Source organism: Colossoma macropomum, unplaced genomic scaffold, assembly GCF_904425465.1.
Source record: "Colossoma macropomum unplaced genomic scaffold, Colossoma_macropomum, whole genome shotgun sequence".
Taxonomy (NCBI): Eukaryota; Metazoa; Chordata; class Actinopteri; order Characiformes; family Serrasalmidae; genus Colossoma; species Colossoma macropomum.
Window position 1 is genome coordinate 2,201,974 of NW_023494799.1, and position 13,093 is coordinate 2,215,066.

The 13,093-nt window shown below is 40.9% G+C and overlaps 1 protein-coding gene across 1 annotated transcript in view; it reads right to left on the minus strand.

Annotated features, from left to right (window-relative positions):
* Positions 1-281: 281 nt before the first annotated feature.
* Positions 282-13,093, minus strand: part of LOC118818687 (probable phospholipid-transporting ATPase IF) — a 116,175-nt gene continuing 103,363 nt past the window's right edge. The window contains exons 29-30 of the mRNA XM_036585999.1: positions 8,435-8,565; positions 282-1,409 (exon numbers count right to left, since the gene is read on the minus strand). Of these exons, the coding sequence (XP_036441892.1) occupies positions 1,328-1,409; positions 8,435-8,565 (213 nt within the window). The 3' untranslated portion in view covers positions 282-1,327. The remainder of the gene's footprint in view (positions 1,410-8,434; positions 8,566-13,093) is intronic.

Consider the following 13,093-nt stretch of genomic DNA (forward strand, 5'->3'; position numbering starts at 1 on the left):
CACCTCTAAAAGCTCCCTCACAGAAAGTTCCTACATGAAATGGTTCTGAATTCACTGCCTGATGAGTGAGACACTGTTTTATGATAGTTTTGAGAAGGTTTAGGTTTAAAATGTACGTTTTTTAAATCCATTCCTGGTGGAGGGATACATGCAGGGTGCCATGAGGCAAAATAGTCCCCAAAGATAGCATATAAAAAAATTAAATGTCTATATTTGTGTTGTAGTCATGGCGACCCCTGGTTCCTATCACCACCACTGTAAAGACACCTGAACCATTTCACACCAAACCACTCTGAATCACTCTGATTACACCTCAGACACTCAGTTATGGGGGAATTTTGAAAATTCGGAGGACAGCTGACACTTTTAAACAGAAAACAAAAATGAGTTCCTGGCTTTGATATGACAGTGAGAATATACTGAATATCTCAGATCAGCAATCTCACTGTAAGAAAGTGCGATACATCATAAAACCCTCCAGAAGAGGGTCTTCACAGGTCCAGCTCACTGTAGCCACATGTAGAGGGTTACCGGTTATTTCTACTGCAAATGGAGCATGCATCTGAGCAGAGTGAAGCAAGTTTAAAACGGTTGTCTCAGTGACGCTCATCCGGCCCCCGTGCAGCTGGGGGAGGACTTTCAGTCAAAGGAACCCAAAAAAAGGCCTCTAAAAAGCTGAGGAGAGCTGCAGGACCGCATGCAGGCTACAGCCTCGCTCGGGGAGATGAGCAAACAAACAAAAACACACACAACAATAAAAAGTCAACAAATGGTTAGTAACAACAAACAAATGGAACAAAAGAACAGCAATGACACGTTAGTTCAGAGATGACGATGAATATGAGACGAGTTAAAGCTTTCAGTGTGCGAGAGGAACGAGAGCTACAGGCAGGCGAAGGTTAGTCAGTGAAGCCGAAGCTGATGTCAGTTTCTCCTTCGGGAGGCGCTAGAGGGACGTCCTTACTTCATGGCTGAGTGCGAGACGGGTAGGCGTCTCCGAGGACACTTTCTTCAAAGTCAGCTAACGCTACACTGCTCTGGCCTTTCGTACCTTGAAAAATCAGGTAATAAGAGGGTAAATATGGCTTCAGACGGACCGCTGGTTTCCTCAGGAAAGATGAAAGGGTCCATGGTGCAAAAGCAGAAGAGTTTCAGGTGCATAAAAGTCGGATTAAAGCCTTCGGGAGGGTGAAACCGCTGACCTCCTGGTCTCAAAGTGTGACCGCCTGCCCCTGGGGTGGGTCAGTCTGGCCGTGAGGGCAGGGCAGATCGGGTTAGCTCCAGTTAGAGAGAGGCTCCTCTTTGGGAACGGAGGGGTGAAGCTGAGCTAGCAGTGAGTGGCTTCCACAGGTGAAAGCGTCAGGATGCTGCGGTCGTTGGAGTAGAAAGGGTCCGAGTCGCTCCACGATCTGGAAGCAGCAATGACAGGCGGCAGTGAGGTATGAGGGGCACTGTGGTTGTGTATGAGCTTAGCGCTAAACTCACTGGTTTAATTCTGGAGGGGAACCTAAGTTCAGCTCAGTCTGGTGATTTAACTGCTCAACCTGGTAAAAAGGAATTTGAGGTTAAATTGCCAAACAGTGACCATATGTTTGCGTTCAGGTGGTCATCAGCAGGTTTGATACTAATTCAGATTCTGAAATGAAGATTAAATTTGATTTCTTATATTTTGGGGCAAATCTACAGAACTTCCTATACACAACGGGTCAGAAGTTTGGACTCACTTTATTGTATGAATTCACCTTTCACATATTGCACTATGCATATATATATATATATATATATATATATATATATATATGTACACACACACACACACACACACACACACACACAGACACAAGTGCATGTTTAAAAACTCATAACTCATATTTAGAAGCGTATAGAGGGCTACAAAATCTGTTAGAGTGTAACTGGACAGCCCTTTGAAAATAGAACCTCTGACCTTCCTGACGATGCTGTGGCATTTTTTAATCATAGACACTGCATGCTTGTTTAATTTTTTTTTTTATTTTTAATTTAATTTTGTAACTATCCTAATTTAGTTTCTAATTCGGCTTTTTATTTAAAGAGTTTATCTTTCATATGTACAGTTTTAATCATGTTTTAATCATGTTTTTAATTTCTATTCTCGTGTTTTTTTTTCAACAACTATTTTCTGACTCTGTAGTTTCTCATTTGTGAAGCACTTTGAATGATAACAGTGTAAGAAAGGTGCTGTTTATTTATATAGACATATTTTATAAATACATTATTTATATTTATAAACTCCCTAAAAGCAAGAGGAGTCGACCAGAGGAGGATGGGTTCCCCCCTTTTGAGTCTTGGTTCCTCTCAAAGTTTCTTCCACTTGCTTTTAGGGAGGTTCTCCTTGCCACTGTTGCCATTGGCGATGCTCATGGGGGCTCAGACCTGGATTGTTTTTTCTGTAAAGCTGCTTTATGACAACACCTGTTATAAAAAGCGCTATATAAATAATATAAATAAATAAGAATATAAATAAGACTTGATCTATTCAGCTTGGTCTATTCTATTCATGTGGTGTCAGAGAATGTAACCTGCTCAAGATTACCACCAGTATTTATGCCTTATCAGCTTCTTGAATGCAACTTCACAATCTTGAGGCAATTCGAGCGCCGTCTGAATGCAGCGTTGCGTGTGAGTGGAGAAATCACCAGACTGTGCTGAATGAAGGACCAGAATCAACCTAGTAGCTTCAGGAAGGGCTCTTCTGCCTCCCACACGGACTCTGACTGGAGCAAACCCTGATTTATAACTCAGTTTCACTGTCTTATACTTTCACCAACTACAGTAAGAGGCACAGCTGATGGAGGGATGAGAAAGATGGCTTGTTAGTGCAGGATGGATTAACATGACTGGTTAAATGACATGCAAACACAAAAAAACAAGCTCCCTTCTTTGATCTTCGCATTCATTCCCATTGCAAATAAACGTCAGCCTTTGTTCTACACATATCGCACCATGCCAGCAAACCAAACTGAGAATATCTATACAATAAAATAGACAAGTGCATGTTTAAAAACTCATATTTTACAGCTCATAGAAAAATATCTGAAGCGTATAGAGGGTTACTACAAAATCTGGACAGCCCTTCAAAATTAGAGCGGAGTAATTATCCTCTGGCTGCTATGATCTACCACCAGGGGGCGCACGTAAATCTTCTTTAAAAACCTCTTCAAGTCGCATCTTATCATATTTAGACGCATGCTACAGGCAGAGCTAGAGCGAGGATACAAAGATGAATACAATAGCGTATATCGGCTTTGGATATAGTCGTCGTAAGGGGAAAGGGGCGGAGTTAAAACATGCACAATCAGCGTTCCTCTCAGATGAGGACAACCGTTTTAAGATCTTGTGTCGAGGCTTTATGCATTCCGTACTACTTCATAAAGCAGACTAAATACGGTTATAGGAGGGTATATGAGTATATGTAGAGTAAGAATGTGGCTCGCTGGCTTAACACCACACAAACCTCCTCTCTACCTTGCTAAAAGAGAGAAAACAGCACAGTTCGGTTTTAAACACATTACTAATCCAGGAGGACTGTTTCTGACAGTGAAAGACAGGATAAACAGAGTGAGGAGGACAAAGGAAGAGCAGCAAAGCAGAGAAAAGTGTCTCGTGACATTTCTGGGGGAACACAGACTCACTACCACCCGCTCAGCAACCCCACGAAGTGTAGAAAAGAGAAAAGGCAGCCCCTCCCCCGCATTCAGACAGACATTTCCCCCCTTCGTCTTCGGTAAGGCTTTAAGTATAAAGTAAACAAACAAACGAATGAATGAAAAAGACTGAAGAACCTTTTCAGACATGACAGATCTACAGTTCCAGTGTCTCTCTCGCTCGTGATGTGGTCCCTTGTTTGTTTTCTGGCTGTGGCAACAAACACCGAGGGCTTCTTTACAGTGAAGCCCCCCGCTCTGGAGACATAAGGCTCGCTTAAGGGTGGGCGATACGGCAATAATATCACGATACCTGAAGAAATTTCTATGTGAAACGATACGGATTGCGATATTTCGTTTGCCATGTTTAAAAAATGAAACTCGTGCAACAATACTGAAACGATAACAATAAGATCATGCATTTGAAACTAGACTCAACATCATGTAGTGACGTTAAATCAAAGTGTGCTACAGTTCCTCATCAGGTTAAACGCAGTTGTTCAGAGTTCTAGACATACTGACGATATCAATTATACACTCAGAAGAGCGCACTGTGAAAATTTATCACAGTGATGGTAACATCCTCAGGGATGCGGGAGGCTGGGGGGCTGCAGCACGGCCAGATTTCAGGACTGTTTAATAGCAACAGCTAAAAATAATATTCAAACAGAACGTTTTTCAATATTCTGAGCACAGCTAAGACCTGTGTGCCTGTTTTAGGGTGGATTGTGTATTTGCTTTGTATTTTTAATTTGAATTATTTCTATATTTTTACAATACGCAAGAGGCATGAACTGTTTAACCTCTTACGCTCGTGGGTACATTTCGGTTGTTCTATCTGAATTTACGTGCCCAAATCGTGAGGCAAATTAATCAGTAACTGTGTGAAATAAATGTAAATTTTTGGGGTTTTTTGTAAAAGTTCCCCTTAAATTAACAGAACATGTGTTTTATGATCGCACATATCGCTATATGCTTACAATTTACTGCTGAAAGCCAAAAATCTTAGACGCTCTTTGTATTATTTTATAAAATAATGTTTACAGTGCAGATCACTGAAGAGACGCCATCTGTTTATAGTTTATAGCTCAGATTTGTGGAAAAATGGGTCGACTTTCAGTAGAAAAAAAAATTGAGTTCAGCTTCTTTTATTATAAGGGTTTAAATTACATCACCCATCTATTTGACTGGAAAGAAGACAGTTACAGCCTCATACGACCCCCACCTTTAGAATGTAGCTTATGAAATATGAAAGTTATGAAGTAAAGAATATGACGGAGTTAAGGTTAAAGTTAGCTCAAAAACTCAAAAATACTGTTTCAAAAAACTTTAAAGGGCCCGAATCAAGGAAAACCAAACTTCTCTTACTTGCCTAGAACAGAGCTGACTGGCTGTCTTGTGCCTCATTCAGAAACACTCCCTTTAACTTCAGTGTGAATGGGCGGGGCTAAACTGCTGTAGGCTTAATAGGTGGATGTATCACAAAAATAATATTAATTTAAAAAATGGGCTGTTTTTTTTGCAGCTAAGTTAGAGTATGTTATAGACTTTAGCTGTGTTTACATACTACACACTAAAAGTTATGGTTCTACAAGGGTTCTTTAGCAAACAAAACTGTTCTGTGTAGAACTATGAACACTCAAAAGAACTCTTTGCATGATAAAAGGGTTCTTTTCATCATGAAATGCAGATTGATGGAGAATGTGCTGTACATGGTTCTATATAGAACCTTTTTGAAAATGGTTCTATACAGCACCAATTGTAACAAGACTGACATCATAACTATAGAAGAACAATTTTTGGTGCTATACAGAACCCTTTTCAAAAAGGTTCTACACAGAACTGTCTACACATTCTTTTTCAATCTGAAGAATCCTTTCACAATGCAAATAACCCTTTAATCATGGAAAGCGTTGTTTGAGTGTTCATGGTTCTACATAGAACCATTTTCTTTACTAAAGAACCCTAGAAGAACCATCATTTTTAAGTGCATACATTATGTGTTTTCTATGATTTTGGGCCATTTAAACTGCAAAAACGGCCTGTTTCTGTTTCTGTGATGTCACAACAACTCAATTACAGATATCCCGCCTACACAGTTTAGCCCCACCCACTTATGGTGAGGTTATAAGGAGTGTTTCAGGGCTGAGTGCTTTTCGAATGAGGCACAGTGCACTGCATCCTATCAGAACACAGCTCATTTACATATATCTTTCTTAAAGGCACAGTAACAGCTGCCTTTTCAGTTCTAAGGGTTAAAGGGAGGATGGAAAACAGTGATGTAAACATGATTTATGACCATTTTTGGTACATCACATCACAAAAAGCGGGAAAATACATAATATATAGGATATCGGCCCTTAAAATCTCCAGCTGAGGTAACTGAGCATTGAATCTCAGCATGTAGGTTGACTGTGAGCGTGACAGGTGCCTCAAATCAAGTCTGATTGGATGATGTTCAGCTTATCTGCATGAAGTTTGCATATAACGATACGTTCTGTTTGAAGCAAATTCTACAAAGAATTCAAATAACAAATAAAAAACGGCTTTTAGCATGATGTCACTGTGTATATCTAGCACATATGCTGCTAAAAATTTTAGCGCCCCAACTTAAAACACCTCCCCGCGTCCTTGCGTCCCTGCCACATTGTCATATTGCCCACCCTTAGCCTTCGCCCCCTGCTGGCGTGGCAGTGTAATAGCATTTTAAAAGACTGGGTGCTTGTCTCACAGCTGTTGGACACTCGAGAGGCTCCCAAAGCGCTGATAACACACAGACTAGGAAAGGACCGGGGAAGCAGAGGCTTGCGAGTGCGTTACAGCTGCATGCCGTCAATAACCGCGTCCACTGAGAGACAAACACATTTTGGCGATGCAAAAGACGAGACTTCATTCGACGGCGACGTGACGTTTCTGATCCACTAAAACGACGATGCTCAACAGGCTGCATCTAATGTTCAACATTCAACTTGCATAAAAGTGATTGGATGCGCGCTCTGTAACCCAAAGTGACGTTTCCAAATCTTCGGAACAGCAACACTGACTGTGCAGCGCTGAAAGTTAAGTGAGACACACAAACTGTAGCGAAACTTGAGCACAGAAGACATGCCAGACACACGGCTCGGAGAAGAAAAGACATACAGGACGAAAAAGACACAAAGCTGAAAGGGACAGAGTCCGTTAGATTATCCTCATGGCTTTAGAGATACTTTAGAGAAATTCGTAAGTGCATCTGCAGCCTTGCATCGTCGCTGTCATAAGAAAACCTTGTTCATTAATTATTTATTAATTCATTTTATTATTAACATTGTTTTAAAATTCCAGCTGCCTTTTTTTACACTGTGTTACGTTTCAAGACGAACCAACAGACGAACATTTATAAGAGTTAATTCTAACAAGCGTCAGCTGTTATAAAGGCTGTTTTAATGTCACTTCACCTCAGCATGTGTTCTGAGAACTGAGGTCTGTTGGATTAAGCCTTTAAACAGCTGCATGCATAAGTTTGAATACCCCTGATCAGATGACACGTTCTGTTGATTTTCTAAGTGAACACAGCTACAGAGAACACACGTGAAGCAACACTATGCAGGATGTGGGGATTTGGAGCCCTCTCTGGTGGAAATATGTAATTGCACGCAACGTGTGGAAGAACATTCTGTAACGTGTGTTGAGCTTCGGACCCCCACAAGCGGATGAATCTGACTTTTGCGAGTGCGTTGAAAGAGAAATCAAAGAGAACTCAGTCTAAACTTGGTGAAGGACGTGTCTTCAGAGGATGTGAGTGAATTATCTAATAATATCATCAATATGACATCGATTTTGAGATCATTTGAGACCTAAATATTGAGCCGGACCTTCTTTTGCATGTTACAGTAATACGCAAAGATGTACGACATGATGCTAAATCCGTATCTCTGATTTGTAAATGATTATTTCGGGCTTTACAGGGTGGCGCGCAGCAGCTGTTCACTTTTTTGGGCGTTATCTTTTCAGTTTTAACAAAAAATATTACATAGTGCTGCTTTACGTATGTCATATTCCTGCAAATTTTGGCACACAATTTTAATATATTAGAAAAAAATAAGATATAAAATAAATATAAAATGTACCATAACTTTTTTACACAAACTGAATTGTATGTTTTATTTTACACCAATGTGTTAAATTCAGTAAATAAACAGTAGTTGTATATTAAAGTGTGCAGAAGTGAGTCTCTATAGAGGTTGCATTCACTTATTTACACTTAGAAAATCAACATGTATTTGATCAAGGGTCCCCAAACCTTTGCATACAGCTGTAGTCCTTGTAGATTTATGTCAGTTGTCATGAATGAAACAATAATAATAACAATAATAATAATAATAATGATACATCATTAGAAGGGGGTTTCATAGCTCATGTCCCTTTAACAGATTTTTAAACGGATAAAGCTAACACTCCTAACAATGAAAGAAAGAGAATATCCACTGGACTAACTTGTAGCTAGTAGCCGTTTCTGAGATACAAGGTTTTTTCTTATGACAGCGACGGAATCCCAGTGAGACTTCCCGAATCAAGGAGAATCACTTTATTAAATCTATTAAAGGCAAGTTTAGCGGCGCCCCGTCTCGGACCCCCTCCGCCTTTCTCCCTGCTACAGAAGCGCTGAAGCTGCTCTAGCGGGCGTTTCTCACTCCTCCACCGCGGCCTCCTCTCGCTCCAGTTTGTAGGCGGTTTGTTTGCAGCAGAAGTGAGAGAGAGAGAGGTCACACCTGGCGGCGCGGGGGTCGCAGCGGCCTATCAGTTGCTCCAGCAGCGCGGCCAGCCTGGAACAGCCACCACGGCCCTCCGGGAAACAGCACACGGAGTCCATACAGCTGACCCCCGCATAGGCCTCAATAAACTACAGAGAGAGAGAGAGAGAGAGAGAGAGAGAGAGAGAGAGAGAGAGAGAGAAAAAGAAGACGAGAGAAAGTGAGAGAAAGTTGAGGGAGGAGAGGGAGAAAAAGAGGGAAAGACAGAGAGAAAACAAGAGAGAGAGAAAGAGGAGGAGAGAGGAGAAGGAGAGAAAGATAGAGGGGAGAGAGAGAGAGAAAAAGCAAGAGAGAAAGAGAAAGAGGAGAGAGACCAGAGAGAAAGGAGAGAAGGGAGAAAAAGGAAGGAGAGAGAGAAGTGAGATATGGGCACGAGAAAGAAAGAAAGAAAAAGAAACAGAGAGGAATGGAGAGGGGGAGGAAAAAGAAAGACAAATTAAAAAAGAAGGGAGCAAGGAAATATGGATAAAAGAAACAATGCCAGGAAAAGAAAATGAAGAAAATAGAGAAATAGAAAGAAAAGAAACGAAAATAAGAGAGAACCAGAGAAAGGAGGGAGGAAGATAAAGAGAAACATTAGAATCTCATAATCAAACAGTTCAAACCAAACATGCAGGTAAACATGACGATGAATAAACGTGCAGTGATGGATGGAGGGATGTCGTGTTTGGCTCAGTGATGATGCTGTAAGGCATTACATCACACACAGATAACAGATGAGTGGAGCCTTAAAAACACAGAACACAACCACAATCGATCAATAAGAGTGATAGATGCTGCCGTCTCATCCGAGGGCGAGGACGTCCTTGGCCTGCGCATGACCAGCCCATGGAATCAAATTACAGCCCGGCGGCTCTGCGGGTCCAGCCGCGCTACGGGCCTCTCACACAGCACCTCCGACTGCTGAGAGCGTGGATCATATACGCCCTCCACTCACCGCAGAGCAGCACTGGCTGCACCGGAGCGCCGCCGATCGGTCGATCGTAACTGCTGTAATCTCTCTCACAGCCAAATCTTTATCCTCCTCCTAAGCAAGACGGCTGTCAAGGCCTCAATCTAATCCCACTTCCTTTCCTCAGAGACGCGCCGAGGCACAGGCTGCAAAAACCTGAGTGCGGCTGTAATGCACTGCAGAACATTAAAGGGCCGATACCACTGAAAACAGACTTTGGCCCAATCCCATTTCAGCCCTCGCCCCTACCACTCAGCCCTTAGCCCTCTGTTTTGTGTGTTCACGTCTAGGGGCAGGGTGTCCTGATTCTTGTTGAGATAGAGGGGTAGGGCGAAGTGTTAGAGCTACATGACCCTTCAAACGGAGGTTTTTCAGAGACTCCAAACAGAGAGTTATGAGAAAAAAAGAAAAAACGGCAAGATGGAGAACAAGAGACCAAAGAAACCCACAAATGTGAGAATTTTCTCAGAAAAAAATTATGATAACCACTCTATTATCTTAGTTTAATGTCGTTTCAATGTATTTTGGTCGTTTTCTTAACAAGCATAAAACATCGTTAACAGCACGCTAATGTCTCTGTAGCTATCCAGCTAACTTTCCCGTTCCACCTTAAATAGTCCAGCTGTTCTGACGCCTTAAGCGCCAGAATGTAACTGCTGCACCATTTAAGGTAGAACGGGAAAATTCAAAGCAAGAATCTGGCGAATATCTGACTTCAGCTTCATATCACTGAAGAATTAGGGGTGGGTGATAATAAATAATTGCCCCCCTCTTTGAAGGCATATGATGCCCTAAATGTAACTAAAGCCCAGCAGTGAGGAGCTGAACTTTACCCTCCTCTGCTGTCACTGCAGACTGGCAGGGTCGCCTACAGAGCAGCGCCGGTAGCTGTTAATGAAGTGATGCTCTTTTTATTTGAGGGTCCCATTTCAGAGGGAAGATTTCAACCACTACCCTGTAACTCAGTTCCAAGGGGTTAGGGTGACACTCGAAAACAAGAGGTAGGGGTAAAAATAAGAAATGGGACAGGGCCTCTCTCTCTTTTTTGGAAATGAGTTTGATGTAGAGTGTAAGCTGCGCTCTCCACAGACCAAACAGCCTGTATATGCAAAGTGAGCTTCAAAAACGGTCCGTTTTGACTTCGCTGCTTTTGTGATGTCACAAAAAGCAGTGCATTTACATGCAGCACGTCGGCCTACTCAGCCTACACACTTAAAAATGATGGTTCTTCAAGGGTTCTTTAGTAGAGAAAATAGTTCTATATAGAAACAGGAACACTTAAAGAACCCTCTGCATGCTTAAATGGTTCTTTGCATGGTGAAATAGTTCTTCAGATTGATGGAGGATGTGCTGTAGATGGTTCTATATAGGACCTTTTTGAAAAGGGTTCTATAGAGCACCAAAAAAGGTTCTTCTAGCATTACGATGTCCAGCAAATGGTTCTTCAGATTGACAGAGAATGTGCTGTACATTTTTGAAAATGGTTCTATACAGCACCAGAAAGGGTGCTTCTACTGTTACAAGCTTGACATCGTAACAATAGAACCACCTTTTTGGTGCTATATAGAACCTTTTTCAAAAAGGTTCCATATAGAACCATATACAACACATTCTCCATCAATCTGAAGAACCATTTCACCATGCGAAGAACAATTTAATCATGCCGAAGGTTCTTTGAGTGTTCATGGTTCTATACAGGACTATTTTCTTTACTAAAGAACCCTTGAAGAACCATTATCTTTAACTGTGTACAGCAGGTAAGCCTCGCCCACTCAGGCCGGAGTGTTTAGTCTGGACTACTTTCTGTACGAGGCACAATACCAGAGCAGCCAATCAGAACAAAGCTCATTAGAATATATCTTTAAAGCAGTTTAAAGGGCCAATCCACCCTAAAGCGAGCATTTGATATTAGTCATGTTATAACAATCTGAAGTGCAGCAGCTTAATTTGTTTGACAGAATTTTGTATCTTTTCTATGTTTCTGGACATCGATGTTTACTACAATACCCAGCATGCATTGCAGCTAGCTAGTGTAGACACTGATGTAGTGGCTAATGCATACAGACGGCTTTCTAACAGCACTGTTAGCTGTCTAGCTTTCTTCTGCATTAGCCAGATAGTAGGAAAAAAACCCTTTCAAACAGTTTTTTGAAAGATCCTCCCACCTTCAGGACGCATCATCAGAAGGTGGTTTTCTTAATCTTTAAACTTGCTTTACAGAGTGTTGTAGCACCACTTTTCACCAATAGAGGTGATCAGGCATGTTCACTACAAAGATGGTTCCATTTCTCATTTTGGTCAGAGTGCCCCTTTAAAAGGGGAACTCCAACAAATTTTCAAAAATTCCACATAATTAAATGGTTAAGATGCAAACAGAGTCGTTCAGAGTGGTTTGGTGTGAAACGCTCCGTTCTAGAGAAACTTATAGAGTCAGCATTGTTCACAGTGGTGGTGATAGGAACCAGACGTCCACCTCTAAAAGCTCCCTCACAGAAAGTTACTACATGAAATGGTTATGAATTCACTGCCTGATGTTGTTTTAGATTTATAAATAAATTTTATAGATTTATTAATAGATTTGTGATAAACTTTTGGCCTAAAATGTCTTGTTAATCCATTTATGTTAATCCACCCACTTAACATACGTGTTAAGAAACAACACATTCTGTCTCTAACCAGACACATCAGCATGTTCAGCTGGAGACGACACAATTTGTGTTACTTTTAACACAAAATGTGTTAAAATATTTCTGTACCCAGTTATGGACGACACATTTTGGGTTGCTTTTAACACGGTATGTGTTAATTCAGACAAGCTCATGACACAAAGTGTTTAAATGGGTTACACAAGACACAAGTTAGTGTGTTGTTATTTAACACATCACTTTTTAGAGTGCATTCATGGTGGAGGGATACATAATATGTAGGGTGCTGTGAGGCAAAATAGTCTCCAAAGAAAACTTATTATTTCAGATTTTCCACTATTTTCCATCATCAACATTCCATATAAACCCAGAAGACTCGTGTAGGTTCACTGGTGGTTCTGGATAGTAAATAAAATGTCTATATTTGTGTTGTAGTCATGGCGACCCCTGGTTCCTATCACCACCACTGTAAAGACCTCTGAACCATTTCACACCAAACCACTCTGAACCGCAAACACACAATTATACAAGAAAAACTCGGTGCAACTGTCCTTTAAGTCTGAAGTATAAATAAAAGACATGCAAAACTGAATGATGAATGTTCTGAGACCTCAGGGAGACAAAATCAAGACAATGAGAGTCAAAGAAATAAAAATAAATAAATGAAGGTTCCATTTTGGATTCTACAAGTTGGAAACTGCCAATTAAACACAGTTTTTCTCTCCATACCAGCATTCTATGCAACAACCAGCACGTTTTATTCAGGAACAAGACCAAGTTTATCTTTATAATACATTTGTTAAAAAGTAACCAAGATATATTTACAATGAACTCAAAGTGGGAAAGAATACATCGCTGCTGTCAGAACAAAACCTCGTATCTCCATTTTTGTCATTTTTCAGTTTTTGACATAATTTGAAAATGCCTGTTGCTCTTTACATTGTGTGTAAATCTCATGATGAATGGACCAAAAGAAATGGTTCCATTGACTTACATGAAAAGTAAAGTATGTTTTTCCTT